Source organism: Sebastes fasciatus, chromosome 15 (genome assembly GCF_043250625.1).
Source record: "Sebastes fasciatus isolate fSebFas1 chromosome 15, fSebFas1.pri, whole genome shotgun sequence".
NCBI lineage: Eukaryota > Metazoa > Chordata > Actinopteri > Perciformes > Sebastidae > Sebastes > Sebastes fasciatus.
In genome coordinates, this window is record NC_133809.1 from 4,683,441 (window position 1) to 4,706,617 (window position 23,177).

Consider the following 23,177-nt stretch of genomic DNA (forward strand, 5'->3'; position numbering starts at 1 on the left):
TACCATATAATCTGCAGTCTTGTGTGCATCCTTATCAGAGTTATTAACTAACTAATGATTCTCACAAACAATATAAAGTGGGGATTTTCTTTTATATTGTGCAACAAAAAGAGCTGTTTTGAATCTGGAGTCATCACTCCGGGGAAATGCATTATCTGCAGCAGAAGGAATGGGGGGAATAGTAGAGGAGAATTAGGTGGTAATTAATTGCACAGAAGATGATGTAACAATTTTTCCCAATTATGCAACAAATAAGGATGACACAGATTTACGGTTTGTTTGAAACGTGCAAATGAGCTGTTCTGTAGCTATTAACTGATATCTACAGAGGGATGTAACATACAAATGTATTTACAGAATGAGCAGAGAAGATACTAATGGAGAGGTTAGACATTCAAATATGGATTTACATCACAAAAGACGTGTGTTTTTCAAGCAGTCTGTGAATTTCAGCTGCATATGACTCATATTTTCATTTGTTAAGGCGAGACACTACGGGCAAAAATTCTCGGGTACATTTTGAGATTTTGGGCTTGTTTGCTTCCATAACATGTCTTCTTTCAGACTAGTGGAAAGAAAACATCCAAAGTGTACATTAAGGTGTTTATTCTACTACTTTGTCTATTTGCGTCTGTAGATTTCTCCTAAATCCACCAAACGTTATCATTAGATAATGTCTCATTTGCATATTTAAACATAACATTTCAGAAAACTTGTAATACAAAACATTATTGTTTTAATGTAAGTAATCAACTGGGGAAATTTCATGATGATATCTATTAGTTAATTTTTTTACCCTATTCACCTGTAGTGTCTTCAAAATGTATGAAATTTTACAATACATACAGTATCTTTAAAATTATTATTTTTTTATGGCTGTGATTTAAAAAGTGATAAAAATAGATATCCAAAATCCCCCCCTTTAAAAGCCTTTGACTCAAATATGTCAACAAAATGAAACAAGAATTTTGAACTTGGCTTGATCCAATGTTCAGATCTCTGTTCTGGAAATGTATGAAAATTAGCCCATATTTAATAAGATAATGCATCATTTGCATATTTAAACATAACATTTCAGAAAACTTGTAATACAAAAAATAATTGTTTTAATGTAAGTAATCAACTGGGGAAATTTCATGATGATATCTATAAGTTAATTTGTTTACCGTATTCACCTGTAGTGTCTTCAAAATGTATGAAATTTTACAATACATATCTTTAAAATTAGTTTTTTCTCAGACTCTGAGTCAGAAATCTCCACTTCAGCAGCACTTACATCCAGCAAACTTTCCAGTTTCATTCCTATCTATATTCTGAAGGTTTCTACAGAAGGGTTTGTTCATATATGATTCATAGCCTGATTTACAGAACATTTTACTCCTAAAAACATTTTTTAATGCTAGAGTGATAAAAATAGATATCCCAAATCCCCTCTGTAAAAACCTTTGACTCTAATATGTCAAGAAAATGAAACAAGAATTACGATCCTGGCTTTATCCAATGTTCAGATCTCTGTTATTAAGATTTATGCAAATGAGCGCATATTTAATAAGATAATGGATAATTTGCATATTTAAACATAACATTTCAGAAAACTTGTAATTGTCTTAATTTAAGAAATCAACTGGGGAAGTTTAACGGTGATATATATTAGTTATCTTTTATCCTATTCCCCATATTAAATAAGAAATGCACCACTTCAGAAGACGGCTCTCTCATTTTGAAATCCTCCTCTTCATCTTGTTTTTCAGTGAATTCCCTTCACTCAGAGTAACATGTCGGACCCCTGAATTAAAATAATGAACATTTCACACGTGTCAGCGCTGAAGGGGGGAGAAAAAAAATATCTCTGGGGGAGTAACAAAAGCTCTTCCAGGGGGAATACATTCATATTGCACGTTAAGTATGTTATCAACGGCACATATCTCTTCAGGTATTAATTTCTGCCATATCTGCGCTCACTCTGCCGCAGCGGGGTGATACGGCTGGCGAGCGGGCGAGCTCATTTGGAGTGTAATACTGTACAGCTGTGAGATAAAGAGAACAGGGCGAGATTATAACAGGCACAGAAAGAACAGAGAATTACAGAAATGAAAAAAGATGAAAAGCCCACAGAGATAATTAGTCCTGCTAGAACTTGTACAGACGAGCCAACTTGTGCTGTGTGTTCTTTTGGTATACTTTTGTCTTGGGATTCGGCACATTGTGTAGAGGGATAACGAACAGCATTGCTGATGATGCAATGCATTGATAATAATATTATTTCAGCCTCTTCTATAAACACTAAACCTGCCTCTGTTAATTGAAAATAATACCTAATCCTTTAAGACACTCCGAGTATTTAAACCAATAAATCATTATAGGACGCTGGAGATGATGGCGGTGCTCACAATAGTGATGAGCGGCTGCCACAGAATGACCAATTGTCAGTATTTTAGTAATGATGTATTGTATAATTGTATTTTCCAGTGCTCGGTGCTGTATGCCCTGCTGATTGTGCGCCCTATTTATGATGACTGTACTGTAATTTCTCCCTAAATTGCTGTCACCTTTGATCGATCCCGCCGGCTCTCCACTTTGCCTCGATTTGCATAATCCTCCTGTGTTGTATTTCTTTGTTTATCTGTTTATTTGCCAGCTCAAATCAAACTGAAAAACAGTCACATGCTCATCATTTTAAAGCTGCAAAGGTGAAATACAAGGTGCTTTAGTAGTCGATACCAATACAAAATGAAATTCTACGACTCTCGATACCAATTCGATACCAATTCGATAACACGGTAATAAGCAAAAGTGAATCAATAAATCCCATGTACTTCAACATCCACTCCTTTATTACTGTTTGCATACTGCTTTTTTTTTTAAGAAAGTTAAACAAGTCATAATTCCCTCTCTATTATCTTTTTTATATTGCTATGAAAACGTCTCCTTCAAACTGGATTTATTCAAGATTACTTTTGAACACATGATGATAACGTTAGAATTGGTCGTGTCTAGAAGGTAACCCACGAGTTGGGAAACTCTCGCAGGATGGTTAAGATTAGGCATTGACCTCGGATGGTAAAGGTTAGCATTCGTCGTCGGGCAGCGAGTCTCACGAGAGTTTTTGCCAGATTTCACAGTTTGCGGGTTACCTTCTAGACAAGACCCGCTAGAATTGACCTTTGCCCAATATATATTTTTACTGAATAGAGCCTGAACGCATCATAATGTAATCAATCAATGGCACCTCCCGTGTTGAAATCGGCAGGACTAGAGCGAGTTAACGTTAGCTGTTAGAAGCCAGTAAGCAGCGCAGTCCTGCACAGAGCTAACAGCTAACGTTAACCAGCTATCGTCCTGCCCATTTCAACACAGATTTTTTGTTCGCAATATAGCATTATCTGGGTGCATTATCTGAGTGCATCGACATAGGGACATAGGGACGTCGGCACGCCGTTAGTCTCAAGTCCTGACGGTACCTGCGGTACTGTAGAAAAACGAGTACCGTCAAGTTTTCAGAATTTCGACATCAACTTGGTACTGAAGTATCGGTTCTCGTGGCATCCAGGTGCTCATACAGTATATGTTCAAAACTGTCTTAAGAAAACATATAACTGCAATAATTTACACAACCATTTCTACAATTTGACCTTAAGGCCGTTGATATCTCATACAAAGTGAGTGATTTGGGACACAGTCTGAGTATCTCCACACACAGCTTCAGAACTACCTTTGCAAAGGTGCACAAAAATGTGTTTTTGAACAATAAAGCATGTAAACATGTTCTAGTAGAAACCCAAAATGTAATTATGCCCCTGGAAATGAGCACGATATGTCTCCTTTAAATGAATTAAAAAACACATGAGCATGTGTTACAGCAGGAGGATTATGTATCGTATTTCTAAACAACATACTTTGTGCCGATTTATTTCCTGACAGGAGCTACAGTAAGTACTCTGCATATGATTAACTCAGTTTGACAGGAGAGGTGCTGTGCATATCTGAATCAACCGACTATGCCTTCTCTGTTATAACAATATATCTTTTCCAGGCCGGCGGCGTGACTTTTCTCTGTGAAAATCTGTCTGTAACGTTCTGCGGGAATGATCAGAATACTAAAATGAAACCATTAATTCAAGCTCTTTACCACATGAAAAAAAACATTGGTGGCCATACATGTAATTTTTCTCATCTTGATGTCTTCATTGACGTCTTTGGGTTTCGTTGCACTTGCTGAACACATAACTGCTATCAGTGATAAAATCCAATTTTTGGTAATAGCCTGTAGACGGTAATCAAGATAAGATCTCTCTGCGCCTAACAAAGGCGAGACATTGAGGGATTTTCTCTGGAAAATGATATTTAATATGCATGAGGTAAAGGAGGGCAGGAAATGAAGCTTCTGTTCAGCAGAGATATTTATGTGCGTGCCAGTTAAGCAGAAAGTGTGTCTATACGAGTGTGTATTTGAGTGATACTGGTCTCCTGTTGATCAGAAAACAGATGACTGAACTGACTCTGGTTTCTCCTCTTGGTTTTTTCTCCTCTGCTTCTCCACATGCAGACAAGTCTCAAAGTTTCGTTTTCTTTGATGACGGTAAGCTGTGCTAATTGGATGTAAATGTCAGCATCAGCCGCCATGATGCTGCAATCAGTGGTTTGCTTCTGTACCAATCACCATCAGCACGCCGCTTGTGTTCCTCTCTCAAACGCTCGGGACTGGGTCGATCCATTGAGTCATCAAATGATTACAGACACCAGCAATCCCTCCTGTGTCACAGATATCGATGCCTCTTCAGCTGCCCCTCTCCGTCCAGCGGACTCATTGTCCGATAATGTTATCAGGTCTTTTTGTAAAAGCCCTGTGAAAAAAACAAAAAACAAATGCTGGTTCTGTGTGAATTCTTCAAGTTGAAAGTGACAAAATTATTTTCTTCTTTGGCAATAGAGATAAATCCTTGCAGCCCTGTCTCCTAAAAATGACGTTCCCATACAACGAAACTGCAGTGTGAATTTTGTTTCGAGGGAAAAATAGTGTTTGTTTTTTGACGTATCATAAATACGTTTGTAATGATAGTCCAAGCAAGTCCACGTAGGAGGAAGCCGGGGGTGGATGGTTGGGTCAAATAATGATTTTCACCTAGGAGACTGCTGTTTGTGTGAAACTAAAAATTCATACCAGGCAACATAACTACATTCTTCTGCGGCCGGGAGGCGTGTTTATTTGTTTCAGGCGGGAAGAAATTCTTCTGTAAAATAGGTCAACGTGGGAGTCACAGGATCTGTAGCTTTGGGTACTCTCTGGCCGCACTTCGCCGCTAAAAGTTGAACTTTTTCCAACTTTTAGTTCGGCTGCACTTCGCCGCTAAGAGTCAAACACGAGCTCGGGAGCAGCTGCCGCAGCTTTTCATAGACATTTCATTACACCTCGGCACTGCTCTGGTGAGAATTAGGCATAACGTAATAGTTATGTTGTGTTTTGTTTCAATTTTGTAGTGATTTTAAGCCAAACCATAATATTTTTTTAACTAAACCTAACCAAGTAGTTTGGTTGCTTTTTTGTTTTGTTTCAATTTACAACGTTAACCACATATTTAAAACTGTTTAAACAGCCACCATAATCCGTGAGAAAATACGTTTCCCTCCAAACGTAATTGAGAATGCAGTTTAGTTGTATGGGAATGTCATTTTGCAGGAGACGGGCTTGGTCCTCTGCATGTTCTGGAGATTTAATATTCGTATTTCCAAACTGGTTATATAATTGGAATTTATCTCGTCATATATGCAGCACTTGACTTTGATATTATATCAATGTAGGGCGATGGTTTATATGCCATTAATGTAATTTGTTTTTATGCCATCGAGTAGAAGATTATTATGGACAACCTCTTTAGATAACAAGGTTTCAACATTGACCCAGTCCATGTGACATCATACGTATATATGTGTGCTGCATGGTGATTGGCTGATGATGGATATACAGTAAGTGTTTCATCTGCCACTGCTGTATGGATCCTTCCTGTGTCTTAATCACCTCCTTCAAAGTGCCCTCCACAATCCACGCTTTGAAGGAAACCAATCATTCCCCTTTGTGTGTGTGTATGTGTGTGTGTGCGTGTGTGTGTGTGTGTGTGTGTGTGTTCGCTGGCAGGTCTACCAATGGATGAGATCACAGTTAATCTTTAAGGCAGCATAAGATCAGCAGGCTTTATTGAGGTCACCTCTGAGCATAATGTAAGGAGTCTCCTTTCACACGCCGACAAAGAAGCCGTGAATCTCTGTGTTTTTTTGTTCACACGTCTCTGTAGATTTTCCGCGGCTGATGTTAGACTGGCACGTCAGCCAAAAACGAATATTAACAAAACCATTTTTTTTTTTGAATGGTTTAGTGTATTTATTGATTCGTCTCTCTCTTGTTTGTGACAGACTGGATTATCCTCGTGTGATTTACAGAAATTGCAATCTGTTTTCCCCCCCCCTCCAACCAAATCGTGTGAATAATGCAGTTAAAGAATTCACCCAGAACCCGGGAAAGATCAAAGGGGCCAATCCAGCCATCCAGTCTTGCCTTCCTCATATGTTTTCATCACTTTCCATTGAAGTTTGTCACATTTGATATGCTGCGTGTGAGCATCTTTTTTCCCTCCTCTCTGTGTATGGAAACAGCGGTGTTTGCACACCAAAAGCTGACGAAACCGTGCAGAAATCTTCACATAACTGACAAGCATCAAATGTGCTTGTCTTAATTAGTCTCCCCACTTGATCACATCAGCAACACGCACTTCCTCTCCTCGAACATCCCGGTCAGGGTTGTTCACCTTAGATACAGCAGTGTTCACAATGTCCCACACACATTTACAAAGGAGATTGGGGTGCTGGAGGGTGATGTTGGCCAAGCAGACACAATCACACCAGATTGAGCTCTCCTTTCATTTCTATGAGGAGCTTAAGTCCAGACAGTTTGAGGGAGGAGGTGGGAATGATCTCTCATTCATCTTGTTTATATTTGTGTTTGAAGTCCCCCTTCCATTCAAATATGTGTTTTGCATATATTGTTTGTTCCTTCAGTTGGATGTTTGACTTTCACTGTGCAGAATGATGGACCTGCAGAGTTAGACATATCCCAGCAGGATTTTGTGACATCACAATAATTTTGGAAACCGATCGTGGTCCAGTATGCAATTTACACAAGTGTGATGTGGATACTTGAAACCTCCAGTGCACATACACTGATCTGTATTAACAAACATATTGTGTTAAACTATTGAAATGAACAATATTTGCATATTCATAGACTGTATTTTTCAATGAGGGAGAAGGAGTAGATGCAATTATTTATTTTTTCTTTTCGGAAAAATATAGGAGACACATATACAATGGTGTATTAGGGCCATGGTAGGTTAAAAGAAAATTATGATTATGGAGCTGGGGGAGGGGGGTAACAATAAGAAAAAACTCACAAATTTGTGAGATTATAAAGTCATAACTTTACAAGAAAAAAACTTGAAAAATCGCTGAGATTAAATTTGCAAATTTACAATAAAAATACTCCCAAATTTGCGAGATTATGCAGTAGTAAATTCACAAGAAAAAAACACAAATTTGCAAGATTATAAAATCATAAATTTACGAGAAAAAAAACTTGGATGTTATCTGAGATTAAAGTGGCAAATTACGAGAAAAAAAAACACAAATTTGCGAGATTGTAAAATCTTAAATTTGCGAGAAAAAAAAGCAATTTGCGAGATTATAAAGTCAAATATGTACAAGAAAAAACGTGGATGTTGTCTGAGATTAAAGTGGCAAATTTACGCAAAAGAAATTACAAATTTGCAAGATTATAAAGTTGTAATTTTACAAGTAAATTGACACAAATTTGCAAGATTATAAAGTCATACATTTACGCAAAACAAACGTGGATATTCTTTGAGATTAAAGTGACAAATTTCCAAGAAAAAAACTCACAAATTTGATAGATTATAAAGTCAGAAATTTAAAGAAAAGAAAATCCAATATTCTCTGATATTAAATTGGCAAATATACAAAAAAACAACCCATTTTTCACTGTTCACGGATTATAAAGTTGTAAATTTACAAGAGAAAAAAAATTTAAAAATAGTGGATAATGGGAATATTACCCCCCTCACCCAGCACCGTAAATAATATTATATACCTACAATGGCTCTAATACGCTGTCGTACACAAATGATAATTCCATTTGTTCATTTATTTTTTCTAATAAATGTTTGCCAAGCTCACGTAGTTTATGTTTACAACTCTACCCACACCTTTCTTGAATTTGTTTATCATATATTGGGAAAATAGACGGAGAAGAAAACCCTATGTAACAGACACATGCATGAAAAGTCAAGGCTTTAAAATACATTAGTCAGAAAACCGGGAAAGTGCTGCTGTCATGAATCACAACTCTAGACCTTACAATTGATATGCAGAAGCTTCCCACGTTTAGTAATAGTGATATTCAACCCTGAACGCTGACAGCATCCGTGCTCTGCTCTGCTGCTGAACACACTGAAGCGGTCGCTCTCGCTTAGAAAAGACATTTGTCAATAAAAAATATTGAAATGGTTGTAACATGAAGGCTAGCAGCGTTAACCGTTAGATCCTCTCCGATGGTCTGACCATCTAGTCTGTTGGTATGGAGGATCGTCTACCTCTCTCTTTCCGTGTCTTCCATGTCAACGTCTATTCCTCTCCTCTCTTTATCTTTTAATCTTTCTTTTGTTCTGTTTGCATCTCTCTCTCTCTCTCTCTCTCTCTCTCTCTCTCTCTCTCTCTGTCTGTCCATGTCTCCCCTCCTCTCCTCCCTGACGTCAATGAGAAATTGGATGGTTTTTGATTATTACATGGCTGTCAGGCTTACCGCTATTAATTGAATTGAATCCCAGTCCATCTCCTTTACTTCTCTGCCCCTTCCCTTCCCTTCCTCTGTCTGTCTCTGTCTTCTTCTCATCTAGTCTCACTCTCATTTTCCGTCTTGTTTGTCACGTTTTTTTATATGATTTGTTTTTTTTCATTCCCTTGGTCCTTCTTTGCCCCTGTTTCCGTTGCATGCATTTTCCCCTTCTCTCTCAGTTTCATCTCCCTCTCTGCATGTCTCCTCTTTCTCCTGACTCTCCTTTCTTTTATTTTTGTCTCCCTCGTTTCTTCTTTTCCTCTCTTCCAACCCCACGTGCCAGTTTTCTTTCCTCCTTGTCAATCTCTTTCTCTACAGTCTTTTCATCTTTTCTTACTCTCTATCTACATGCTCTCTCTCTCTCTCTCTCTCTTGTCTATCCCCCCCTTTCCTCCTCTCTCTGATTCTCCCTTTCTGGGTCTCTCACTCCTTGAGCACTGTGATACTGTTGTCATGGTGACGCCCATCATTTTCTGGCATGAATGGAGGATACTTTATTGATGAGACGGCATGGCAGAGAGAGAGAGAGAAAGGGAGAGTGATGGAGAGAAAGACAAAGACAGACAGAAAAGAAAGGGAGAAACCAGTGGCAGGGAAAATCTCAGTGATATGGAAATGACCGTCCCCGCTGCTTACGGTACAAAACATTTTCCACCCTGTAATTTGCTCAGCGCTGATGAGTCGAAGAGAACATTGCAAGCTGATGCACGCTGAATCTTGTCGAGGGGTTTTGGGATAGTCGGGGCTGCTGAAGAATATCCCCAAAACACTATTATTCATCGCTCTCAGCGTGAGAATTCGGAAAGGGAGATTCCTGTTATTAGGAAGCAGCGAGCTGGTTTCAGCGCCGTCCCTAGTCGCCCATGTTTAATGATTTGTTCTGTGTAAACATGCCAGCATAATGAAATGTGTTTGTTTTTTCTTTTTAAATCTACGAACATTGATGTTTTCTGGGGTTGGATGGACGCTGTCATTAGTTTGTCGTGGTGTTTGCACACAGAGCAGACGGGCATTACCGTCTAAAGCAGAAGGCGAGCTTGTTAGACACTTCTTCTGATCTAGACATCATATCGAGAGACTTGGCAGAACAGACAAGGCGCCAGACTTCTATTGAACATTTTAGGCTTTTAGCTGACATAATTGGGCTAGATAAAGAAATCAGAGCCAGGTTTCACTTTTAAATACATCAACATTTTAGATTTAAGCTTCATAAATGTGGTAATGAACATACATTTTTAGTCATGCATTTGCTGGTGCCAGAAGGAGTTCAACACGGAGAATAAGAGCATGTGAGGATCAAACCGGACTTAAGGTCGATCTCAGCTCAACTTGTGTTTGACCTCTGACCTTTTCCCCCTACAGTCCACCTGCTGTCAGAGACGATCCAGGGGGTGACGGCCACCGCCACGGGGATCCAGTACCAGCAGTCCTGGCTTTGCATCCTGTAAGTGTGTCCGCGTATGTGAGGTTTAGAGTTGAAACAATTAATCAGTTGTTCAAGATTTAAGATACTTTATTGTCATTGTAGGCCCACACAACACAGTTTCACGGAAGTTCATGAAATAGTCATGAAATTGAATCTATTTGATTCGTGTTCAAAGACACGAATTTCCCTTTTTTTGTGACGCTCAGCACGACTTTCAACAACGTATTTTTCGTGCATTTTCCTATGAATGTCCAGTAACACGTGACGCACATGTCAATTCCCGCTCCAGTCTTTTCAAAATAAAACTACTTAGTTAGGTTTAGGAATAGATCGACTTGGTTAGGCTTAGGCAACAAACTACTTAGTTAGGTTTAGGAATAGATCGACTTGGTTAGGCTAAGCAACAAACTACTTAGTTAGGTTTAGGAAAAGATCGTGGTTTGGGTTAAAGTAACAGCGGAAGTGGCATAACTTAAGTACGTAAGTTACGTGACAAGTAAATCAACGTTGACTTCTGGTTTCACAAAGGAAAGTCCTCTGTTTTATGACCAACTTATCCACCTCAACCTCCTCCCTACACAGCCTTCGCCGCTCTCTATACTTCCCGGTTCACAATTACGTGGATGACATACGAATTGATTTCGTGCTGACCATCATGAAAAAAACGAAAATAAAAAATGTGTCTATGTAAACGAATCAATACATAAAATTTCATGACTATTTCACAAACTGCTGTGCAACTGGGCTAGAATACAACGAAATTATGTTTGGTAACTTCCAGTGACCAGCAGCAAGAGAACAGGACGAAAACAAGACGATACGAATAAAACAATAAGATAAAAAAGTGGTTTATCAACAAAATAGAGTTTGAGAAAAACAGTTTTGTTAATTGATTGTGCTCATTTATCAAGCAAATATACACTTGTTGCTTCTCAAATGTAAGAATTATCTGTCTCTCTTTCTCTCTCTTTTATATCAAATTAAATATTAAGGGGTTTGAGACTTTTGATTGGACAAAACCTAAAGACATCACATGAAGCTCTGGGAGAATTTAAGTGAACATTTTCACTATATTTTTGACATTTTGCATATTAAATCAGTGGACTCATGAAAAAATAATCAACCGATTGAGTGATTTGTAGTGGTTTTGTAGAGCACAGACAAATGATTATGTTCTGCCGATAGCAGCGTCAGATTAGACATTTTTTGTCATGTGTCATTCAACATATTTCTACGTTTAATTTAGAGGACTAGGTGGAAGAATGTTCTCAATTTATAAAGGAATCCTTCAGTTTACCTGAAAAAGTCGAAATCACTAAATTTGGAGACGCATGGTTTTAATTTGATTGTGACAATATATGATTGAATTTTTTGGGCTTCAGAGCTTTGGTGAGAAACACACATGCACCTCTACACACAACAAACAGCAATATCCATCTGAGAATAACTAATAGTAATTAACGCTAAATATGAATAATGTTCTGGGATTATTCCTTATTTTATTGGCTACTTTGGGATTTATACATCATTATTACATACAGGAATCAGTTGTTCAAGATTTAAGATACTTTATTGTCATTGTAGGCACACACAACACAGTCTCACGGCAGTTCATGAAATAGAAATTAAATTTAATCTATTTGATTCGTGTTCAAAGACACGAATTTCCCTTTTTTTTGTGACTCAGATTTATACGTCATTATTGCATACATATATAGGAAGCATTTGAATGCTGATTTGGAGGTCGATTACCATGGTAACGGGCTTCAAAGCATTCGGATCAGCTCTAGTGTTATAACAGTCATGTTTATAAAAAATGCATTATTTGTGTAAAATAATCCCACCGCAGATCCACAGGAATGTGTGTGAGTGCCTCTGCAGTATATTTGTCAATGTGCACATGCATTCACACATGCATGGATGAGTGAGTGTATGATTGTGTGCAGCACATTTGAATACCTGTTGCTGCAGAGAGAGAGAGAGAGAGAGAGAGAGGTTAATCTATGGAAATGAAGGGCGCTGGCGGTGAGGTGAGGCGTTGACATTTATAAAAAAACCTCCTCCTTCTACCTCTCCGCTCCAGCTGCAACGTGAAGCATCTCCAGAGGCGTCACGTGTGCATCTCCCGTCTGGAGAGGCCGCAGAACTGGGGGGAGAACTGCTGCGAGGTCCGCTATGTCATCCTGATCCTGGCCCCGCTCAAAATGGTAACTGCTGCCGCCCCCAGAGGGGAGGAAATGATACGTGGGATTTTATCTGACTTTAGTGGATCACTGAGGTCCACTTTGTTTGTTCATATTTCATTCATTCATTTGTTTTCTTCTACAGCTGACTGTTAAGTTGCTACTACCCTCATCTAACTAAAATATTCCTCCTTATTCATTTAATTAATTCATTTAATTAATTCCTTCAGTTAATAACTGATAATGTGCATTAAAGAGATTTTTCAAACTCACCATAGGATCAATGTAAGCATCCCGCTGCCATAGCACTACTAATTGATCATCCTGCTTTGCTTTCAGCTGCTGTATTTAAAAGGAAATGTATATTTACTTCAACAGTTTTTGATTTTAGAAATGATTCTGGTACAGTCAGCCACCTGTCACGAGTCCAATTAAGTTTAGTTTTCTTAAAAAAGAGCTCAGTTCTGGATGAAACTATTGAATAAATACGGATCACCGTGTTCTGCTTTTGCATATTTTTACCTCACAAAAAATGCAGAGATTGGTTTAAACTGATTTTATGCCTCCGTGCTTCCAAAAAAACTGTTGTTGTGTTTCTCGCTGCACGGAGACGCTTATCACCGCATGTTAAAGACAAGATCCTGTTGTGACGGTGACAGCTCACAAAATGCTTTCTGTAATTTAAAGTAAAGGGACGACTGGGAGGAAAACACGAACGAGCTGCTGATTATGTGACACAGTAATTAAAGTAATAAGACATAATTATAAACAATTAAACAACAGAATGTTTGAGCTGCAAATGGTAGATTTAAAATGTGATTTTTGTCAAAAACATTTTTATTATTTTGTATTTTTTTTTATTTAAAGGAACAGTGTGTAGCATTTAGGAGGATCTATTGGCAGAAATATATATAATATTAATAAATACGTTTTCTTTAGTGTATAATAACGTGAAAATAAGAATCGTTGTGTGTTGACGTTTACATATCTACATTGGGAGCGGGTCCTCTTCCATGTTTCTACAGTAGGTAGAAGGTACTAAATGTAACTTTCAGAAAATAAACCCTTGCTATTAAAGACACTAGTGGCCATTAAGTGAACTGCAGTCGGCCTTTCACTGTGAAAACTGTGCCGAGTCCTTCACATAGGAATCAGTCCACAGGCTGTTATATTCGGGGAAGATCTCAGTTTTTAAGTTACATTACAATCTGTTTACACATTGGCAATTAATACATGTTACATATAGTACCTTTAACAGCCACCGGTGTCATTAATTAATTAATTAACAAGGATTTCGTGAAAGGTACATATAGTACCTTTAAATAAAAATACAAAATAATAAAAAAAATTGAGTGAAAATCACATTTTAAAACTGCCATTTGCAGCCATAACATTATGTGGTTTAATTGTTTATAATTATGTCTCATTACTTTAATTACCGTGTTATATTAATCAGTTGCTCGTTTGTGTTTTCTTCCCAGTCGTCCCTTTATTTTAAATTACAGAAAAGATAAAGAGTTGTCACCGTCACAACAGGATCTTGTTTTTAACATGTGGTGATTGGTGTGTTTGGGGCGGCTGTAGGTTGGTGGTTTGATCCCCGGCTCTTACTGTTTCTAAGTGTCCTTGAGCGAGACACTGAACCCCAAGTTGTACCTGTTTGTATATGATGATTCTCATGAAGTTTAAGTTTTTAAAACAACAGAGAGACTCTATATCAGCAAAATCACCGCTAGATACCAAATCCTACACCTTTGAAACCAAACCACCTCTGGCTTCATTTCTCCATAAAATATAATGGCAAGCTTTAAAGGAAATGTCCTGTAACACATATCACACACTCAGAGTATTGATTTTCATTTTAAGGTAATTTACTACCAATTTGTCTTGTTTTTTATATTTTAATTCACTAAAATAGCAGAAGTGCCACTGATCTAGCTGCTAAGCTGCCAAATGTCTGTTTAACTGAATTAATTCCAAAAAGCCTTCGCAGTGTTGTTGTTGTGTGGGCACAACGAACGTCCTGTTGGCTGAACCTTTCGGGTCGCTGCTGTGTGCTGGATGCTGTTTTTCTTCAGCTCTGAAGAGCTCGCTGTAGCCGATGGAGTGCGCCACGTATCCTGTAATACCCTTCTGAACGTGAACTCTTTCTACTTCCCATCAAACCACTCAACCCTCCTGTCCTCCACCGCTTCATCTTGAGCTTTCAACACACACATGCACAGACACACTTGCCCCTCTCTTGATGGAAACCTCCGATCCTCAACCTGAAATAAGGGATTTTCTTCACGCTGAGACTACTTTAAGTGTGGCATCCCCCCCCTCTAGCACACCATTTTCCCACCCCACCATCAACCTGTGGAACCAGCAGGGGGTCGGAGTGACCCTGACAATCAGCGGTGCCTCCGTTAACTGCATCATGTTTTCTGTTTGCTTCTTGGTTTGGTTTCTGTCGCTTTCTTTTTCCCATGAGCCCCGTGTTCGTGCCTCTTTCCCCCGACGCATGCAGCGCCATCCTTGCCAGTCCTGCAGGCAGCAATCACGACCACTAATAGCATTCTCGGAGACATTAATCTAAGCCCCAAGTAAACATAAAGCACTATTATGTCTCAATTATCCTTGATGGTGGCTGGTTCTGTGAGAAAAAAATCTTTGATGATAATGATAATAGGAATTCCTTTGGTTGGCAAATGTATGTAATCTAGCGTGTGTTGGGGTGGAGCGGTTCCATCAGCCACCATTTAAAGAGCTTCGCAGCATTTGTGGCTTTTTTTTTTTCTGTACCCAGCGTGAATGTGCTGAACAGACGTGACCTTTCTATTAAAAAACGCTCTGTTTCTCATTCACTCGTTTAAACACATACCTGAAAGCGCCCATCAACACGTTCATGTGCTGCTGCCCTCAGAGAAACTCTTCTGGCTCTTTTGTTAGTTAGACAAGTCGGCCTCCGTCTTTCATGTTGATGGCACCGTGTTACTCTCTGCGTACTCAAGTGCACTCACTTCCTACACCCACAGTCGGCTTAATCAAACTAGTGACCTTCAAACCAAGACGATGAATCCTCCTGAACATGTTATTCCTTTGGCTCTTCCTCTAGGGCCATCGGCAGGTCACATCGCTCACATCTCAACCTTGACTAGGCTAAAACTTTGTACACACACTTCCCAGTAGATGTATCCTAATAACTTTTTGTCATTCCCCTGCCTTTTCATTTAGTGCCAACATGAAGTTGACATTTTTGGTTTTGAGTGAAATGTCTCGACAATGATTTGATGGCAACCCCGTCTCCTAACATCACGTTCCCTTACAACTAAACTGCATTCTCAATAACGTTTTGAGGGATTTTTTTTTGGTTTACAGTCACAGTTTTAAACAACTGGTTGTAAATTTAAACAAAACAAAAAAAAGCAACAAAACTACTTGGTTAGGTTCAGTAAAAAAACTATGTTTGTTACGTTATTAACCTACGGACGTAGATTAAAATAAGTGAACGTTGACTTTAGTTTCACACGGGACACAAACAGCGGTCTCCTGGGTGAAAGTCCTGTGTTTGTTTGACCCGTCCACCACCACGACATCCTCCCTACATCCACGGACTTTCATTCAATATCAAAAACAAACGTAATATGCGACAAAACATTCTTTTCCTAATCTGATCCCTGGCTGCACGCTCGTGCCCTGCATGTACGTTATGACGTTTTTGGGCTGGGGGTGTCTGGTGTGTGTGTGTGCGTGCACATTTTATGTGAATGATGGACCGTTTTCTGATCGAGAGAAAAATGCGGGTAGAAATTGAAAAGTTGTTTAGATGTGTTGTATTGTTATTAATTGTGGCTGCGTGGGAGCTGTCCGGTGCAGGCAGTAGGCTAAATCTTGTTGTGGCTGCTATTAATTTAATTTCTGACGTTGCGATAGCCATTATTACCAATGCACAGTTATCTGATTATGTAAAAAATGCACGTCTTCTTCTTCTTCTTCTTGCATTTTGGATGTATTGTGTTGTTATTAATAGTGGCTGTGTGGTCGCTGTCCGGTGCTGAAGTCGTTCACCTTTGCATTTTTTCCTGCACCCCCTGGATGAACTGTAATCACTTTGATAATCCCCTGACTTTTCATCTACAGCGCCATCATCAGGTCAAAACAAAAACTTGTATTCGTTCACATCAGCGTGTGAAGTTAGCATTCATCCCAAAGCTCACAGTCTTACATAGCTGCCTTCACATACCTTTAGTCTGACTGAAGGTCCTTCACACAGAAGCAGAGCCTTCAGACTAATCGAGATGCATTCTCTCAGCTCTGGTTGAAATTCAGTTACCACTGTGAGAAAGCTTAAAGGCTTTAGTTATTGTGTTTGCTGCAGCTGCCGCTGTACGCACTGAGCCCGGCTATGTTGGTATCATCACCACCTGGCTAACAAGGTTTCCCTGGCACACTGTCTCAGAGCCTCCCAGGACATTATTACCATCACTCTGCGACTGGTGACTGCATTATTTGTAACAGATGTGGGATTATGGACAAAAGCCCCCCAAAACACCCAGCTCCAAACCGGCCACATCTATATTAGTAATGTTTAGAAGAATATCCAAACCAGATTTATTTCTCTAGTACTGAATTTGACAGTAAAGCACGAGGCTTTGGTGCATTTTGTAAAATATGTTTTGGAACTGAGAGATATTCAATGATGATTTTTAGGCTTGGATCTTGATTGCTTTTATATTGTCATGATATAAATACATACATTCTAGGGATTGAATCAAGAGGCAATTTATACAAAAGTTGACCAGATGAGAATGTGGCTGGTCCAGTGAATCAGATACCTGACAATCTAAGATATCCTATCACTAAATAAAACTAAATTTTGTCAATATTTCAAAGCATGTATATGTATCTTTTCCTTTGCGAAATGTTAATTAATTAATTTGTATGTGTGTTTTATTTGATCAATTTTGTGTTTATTGCCGCATTTTTAAATGTATTTTGTTTTTCATTTTTTATTATTTTATTTTTTATTTTGCTACCTAATTTTGAATCATCATTCCCTGTGTAGATATTTTATTTCCCTTAGATAAAAATATTATTAAAAAATATATATCATATATATATATAATATTGGTTGATATCAATCAATATTGTGAAATGTATTCACTTCAATTTTTAGGTGTTTTTTATATTTAAAGTTTTAAATTTAAATTAAATGTTTCAACATTCAAAAAGTTGCATTAATCAACATTTCTATATTAAAAATGGATTAAATTAATTTGTGTAATATGAAAGAGACCAATTGTAGTAAACCCACGGAGAATTACATTTTAACTCAAGTTCCCCTTAGCTCAACAGAGCATTGCAGCGTCTTTCAGCGAATTGTTTTGGTTTAAATGTTTTGAATGACTCTCTCAGCTCTCATCAGCGCCATTTCCCGCCATATTAGGCAGCTGTTTTCTCCGAAAAGCTCTAAAAACACACTTGCCTTTAACCAAAATCAGACAAAGTTATCGATTAACTGGTGAAGAAAGTTGGACATTTATTAGCTAAACAGCAAAAGTGGTGGAGACCAAAAACAGAGCTGAAAGCAGAGTGAAAATTGGACTCCAAATGAATGCTAATGTCTGCTTGATACATAAACGTTCTCCATATCCATAAGGTGATCATATGTCAGCATTAATACAGCCTGTTTCCAGTGGTTTAACAAAACAAGCCACTGCTTCTTTCATTCTTTTAATGCACCACCACTTCCATCTGTTCTCCCACAGAAAAGCACCAAGACAGCGATGGAGCTGGGCAGGACGTTCGCCACCCTCTTCTCCGACATCTCCTTCAGGCAGAAGCTGCTGGAGACGAAGACGCAGGAGGAGTTTAAGGAGGCGTTGGTGTTCCAGAGGCATCAGCTGACGGCAACCAACCAGCCGCCCACCGCTCTGGGGAAGGAGGAGACTGACCCTCGCAGTCACAAGCCCCTCCAGGTGGGGAGCAGCATTTATCTGTGTGTGTGTCTGTGTGTGTGTGAGCAGCATATTCAGTGTGTACAGCCTTTCAGTGTTGGGCGATGAGGCACATTTCCACCCGTTCTGGAGCAGCGTGTATTCACATGATGGCATCATGAGTCATCCCAGGGCCCTGAGCGGAGGCTTGTGATTGGTTAGCACTCGCTAATTTTCCTCTTCATGTCAGACATGAGGTGTTTTCCGAATGCTTCTTCCTCCCTCACCTTTCACTTACTTTTCATCATCTCGTTTCTTTTCAGTGCTCTTGTAGATAGATAGATAGATCGATAGATCGATAGATAGTAACTTTATTGATCTCGAGGGAAATTCAAGTTTCCAGCATCACAGTTCCACAGTGCAAACATATTAGTAAAAAGGCACAAGTAAGTAGTACAAAGTACAAAGTATAAAAAATATACAAGATATAAAAATAAAAAAGATAGAGAAGTAGAGAAGTAGAGAAATGTTTTTTGAGTTTGCTATGCGACCACGTACGTGCATGCATCCACACACACACACACACACACAAACACCTGACCTCCATGGAAAAATGAAAAAGGAACTCTTTGCTGTGACCACAAGTGTGTCCATGAGACAAGGTTCATGAGTTTGGCCATCAGCGAGTCCCCTAGCATTGCGAACCACACTGCGGAGCAGAGAGACGGCATTCAAACACTCGGCCGTTCGCTAACTTGTTGCTCTCACTACCAATATGAGTTGCTCTGTTTCAACAATGTTCAGGCTGAAAAAACATGCAGGCTGCAATTCAACCGCCGTGTTCTGTTTGGAGATGCAGTGACGTAAACCAAGTAAGAGTAGAAGAGCTCTGAGTAAGGAAAAGTCCGCTATAGCCACTAAGCTAATTTATGCAGTGTAAAATACCAAATCTAATATTGGTGACTAGCGCCCCCAAAGCAGTCAATCTTGGAGTAATCTCTATAAACAGATTATGCATTCATATCCAAAATCTGTAGGCAACGGGACAAGATTTGTTTTGGTATCGGAAGCGTTGTGGTTTCCGTTTGTAGTCCGAGTAGTATTGACCAATCAAATTGGAGCAAGCCTTGGTTTCATGCTGGTAAACAGTCCGTGTGAAGTGTAAAAGAGGCGGAATGCATTGGAACGAAATGCATGATGATTTAGCTTTTTATTTTTATTTTTTACATGTCGTCTCTCAACTCCAGCTGTGCCGGCTACACCAGAAAGAAAATATACCCCCTTGCCTCCGGAGGCTTATCGTTATCAGACCGATAGCTGAATGGTTCTAGTATTGACCTAGAGGAAACACTGGCCATCTGTTTAGAAGTTATGCGTCTTCTTGTTATAGGTCACTCTCACTGCCACGCCCTTTTTTGCCAACACAAACACACACCTTCACACCCACACACTTGACCTTTAGTGCCAAATTTCAGCCTCCTAGGGCGCCGATGGGTGGGTGAAATCTTTGTGGACTGACTGACCGACAGAGTGAGCAATAGAGCTGCTGGTCACAACTAAAAAAATCCGCTTCCATCTCCTTCTTCATTTCCAACCCCCCCTTCTCCTCCTCCTCTCCTCCTCTTCCTCCTCTCCTCCTCGCTCGGCTGGCTGGACTCCTCCATCTCCCCTCTCCCCCTAATCAATCAGCATCAACTCCTGCCAGGCCTCCTCAGTGGGCAAATGACCTTACATCTCTCACAGTCCTGTCAGAGCTCCCCACCCCTTAGCTACACGTGCATGTGTACACACACACACACACCTCCAGAGGGGCTCTGCTCAATGCCACAGACCAACATCTCCTCCTAATGTTGCCGTTGACAGGCCAGGGCTCCCAGACATTTCCCCCTCGTGTTTTTTTTTTCTTTATAGTGGAGGATTTTGTTAGGTGTTTATCCCAGGGCTTGAAAGGCTCAGTGCCACTCAGTGAACGAGGGATATATGGAGAGAGACAGATGGACAGAAAGAGGGGAAGAAGAAGGGATGGTAGATGGGGAGAGAGAGAGAGAGAGCAGGTGAAATCAAGAGGAAATGATAAAATGAGAGAGAAGCACCTTCCTCTCCACATCCAGACCACCCGCGTGCACACACCACTTTCCTATACTTTAAAAAAACGAGGCCAAATCGTTGTTGTGTTTTTATGTTTTTCCCTCCCGTCGCCTCTCTCTATCGACCGTCGAGAACGAATGGCAAACAGGTGGACGGTAATTCCTCTCTGAGACTTTTGTTTATCGAACCTGAGCCAAAAGCTGGTGATCGGGCCCCACACACACACACACACACAGAGAACACACACCCGGGCTCCCTTGTAATAATAAATGATTCCATGATGTATAGGGGTTTAATGGCTGAACAGTCCTTGTCGAACAAGCCTGTGTGGCTTCATAAAAACCAGCCCGGGGAGAGAAGAAGTTTGTTTACGGGTTGTTTACGTCGAGCTAAATTACTTTGTTGTGCCAAAAAACGTCAAAAAACTTTTTCCGACGACAAACGAGGCAGGAATGATTTCCCCTGGGGGCTTTTCCGACTCACACACACAACCCCTCGTCACCCGTTCCGTTTAATTGCGTAATGCTATGTTCAACAAGAGAACGAAACATTAGGTAATTAGATAATTTGCTTAATAAGCTCAGTCGGGACTTCTGTAACCTGAAAGTCTTTTACAGAGTGATTCACGTGGCTCTCCTACCCCCCGCCGTCCTCCTCTTGACGTCTCTATAAATACTCTAAATCTGCCATCCCCTCGCTGTTGCTGTCATCTCTCTTGTCATTCTTGTTCATTCCGGAGACACGGGGATCTTTATTAAATGTACATGTAAATGCAGCCCCTGCTGATCTGCTTACTTTGTTTTGGGTTACGTAATTGCAGCTTTTCTAGGACTATCTCGTTAAATTTGATGATTCAAATCAGCTTTCAGAAAGCCCCCCGTGGAATCACCAGTGTCTTAGCTGAATCATCAAATGGGTCATTTTTTTAATCTAAATGTGTCATTGTCCACAGCAGAGCGCACGCACGATGGAAGGAAGGAAGTTTATGAGTTGGACGCAGCCTTGGGGTTTCTGCGCTGCTGCAGTTTTTGGAGGTCACCAATAATAAATTAGCAAAAATGCCTCAAAGCAAAAACATCAAACGTCAATAATGAAACTGGCTTGTAATTCACTCACAAACTCATCAGTGTTTAGCTGGTTGCAGTTTCTCCACAAGGGAAGCTGTGCAGTCAAACTAGTTCTATAAATACCAATTTTTGTCTCCTAAAAATGACGTTCCCCTACAACTAAACTACGTTCTCAATTACGTTTGGAGGGAAACGTATTTTCTCCCAGATTACTGTCACATGTTGTTAATTTAAACAAAACAAAAATGCAACAAAACTACTTGATTATGTTTCGTAAAAGAACATGTTTTGGCTTAAAATAAGTATGTTTGTTATGTTACCTAAGTTACGGACGTAACGTTAAATGTGGGGATGCACCGATACTGGATCGGATATCGGGCCGATACTGACTCAAATAGCTGGATCGATGGGGCCAATATATTCTCAACAAATAAATGTTTGCATTTTGGTTTTTTTAAAACAACATTTTCATGTTTGCATATTAAATTTACAATAATAAAAAGTCAAAATCAGTATCGGTATCAATATCAGTGATTCTGGCCCTGTATTACTTGGTATCGGATCGAAACCAAATTTTGTGCTATCGCCCGCCCCTAACAGAAAACACCAGCAGCAGCTGGACATGTTGATGTTGCCCCCTACAGGCAAAGAGAAATAATAGCATCCACAATTTTAACATTCGCGCCACCAACAGTCAATGAGTGGTACAACTGAACTGTTTTCCTCTTACTGTGTGTGCGTCTGTATATATATTTCTCACTTTTTAGTAAACAAAAGTTTTTCAGGTAGAAAAAATAATATCTATATATTTATTTACAGTTATTGTCCCAAAAAATATGCTAGAATTGCACATCAGTCAAAAATAAATATATATGTTTTATTATTTATTACAGTACAAATCAGCTTATGCCTGGAAAAACAAAAAGCTTTTGAAGACTTTGTAAACTAATGTATAATTCATCGCTCTTTCTAAACAACAACAGATGTGGAAATGATTTCAATAAAATTCAAGTTTAACTTTCAAAAATTCAGCGACAAAGTCAGAATTTAAGTCAACTGACATTGCTGATTATTTTGTATTGTTTTCTTTTGGCCTCTGCATCCCAACTCTTTTTCTATTATCAAATTAAATCTCAAAGGTCACACATACACAAACAGCTTCTATAAATGTTACTGTCCTCGCCTGTAGGTGGCGCTCACTGGCACGTCTACACCTGCATACTGCAGCTACCGAGTGTCTATAACCTTTTTCCTTTCTGTCCACAGTGCAAAGACTTCTTCAAAGCCGGCCGGGGGATTTATGAGGACTTGTGCCGCCGACTGCCTTTCTACCCTTCTGACTTCACAGATGGTAGGCTGGACCCGGACTTGTAGTGAAAGTGAATCATCTTCCTTATTATGCCACACCAGGGCGCCTCTGGCAGCTCCTCATTTGTCTGTCACCCTTTGCCTCGGATACAGCTGCGCTCCATCTGTGTCACATCTAGGGTTGTCTCCTGCTAAAATGACTGCCTCAAATGTCCTACTGCTCCCATATGTTCCCCTACGTCCAATATTATTATGATTTCCCCAGTCATCAGACGAGGACATTTGCCC

General features: G+C 39.6%; 1 protein-coding gene across 2 annotated transcripts in view; it reads left to right on the forward strand.

Moving 5' to 3' along the window:
• Positions 1-23,177, forward strand: part of slc4a11 (solute carrier family 4 member 11) — a 114,770-nt gene that overhangs the window by 62,859 nt on the left and 28,734 nt on the right. Inside the window, exons 6-10 of one of the 2 annotated variants that reach the window (XM_074660839.1) lie at positions 4,547-4,579; positions 10,262-10,343; positions 12,409-12,532; positions 18,259-18,468; positions 22,848-22,932. In XM_074660839.1, the coding sequence (XP_074516940.1) occupies positions 4,547-4,579; positions 10,262-10,343; positions 12,409-12,532; positions 18,259-18,468; positions 22,848-22,932 (534 nt within the window). The remainder of the gene's footprint in view (positions 1-4,546; positions 4,580-10,261; positions 10,344-12,408; positions 12,533-18,258; positions 18,469-22,847; positions 22,933-23,177) is intronic. The other variant, XM_074660840.1, reaches the window with a different exon arrangement.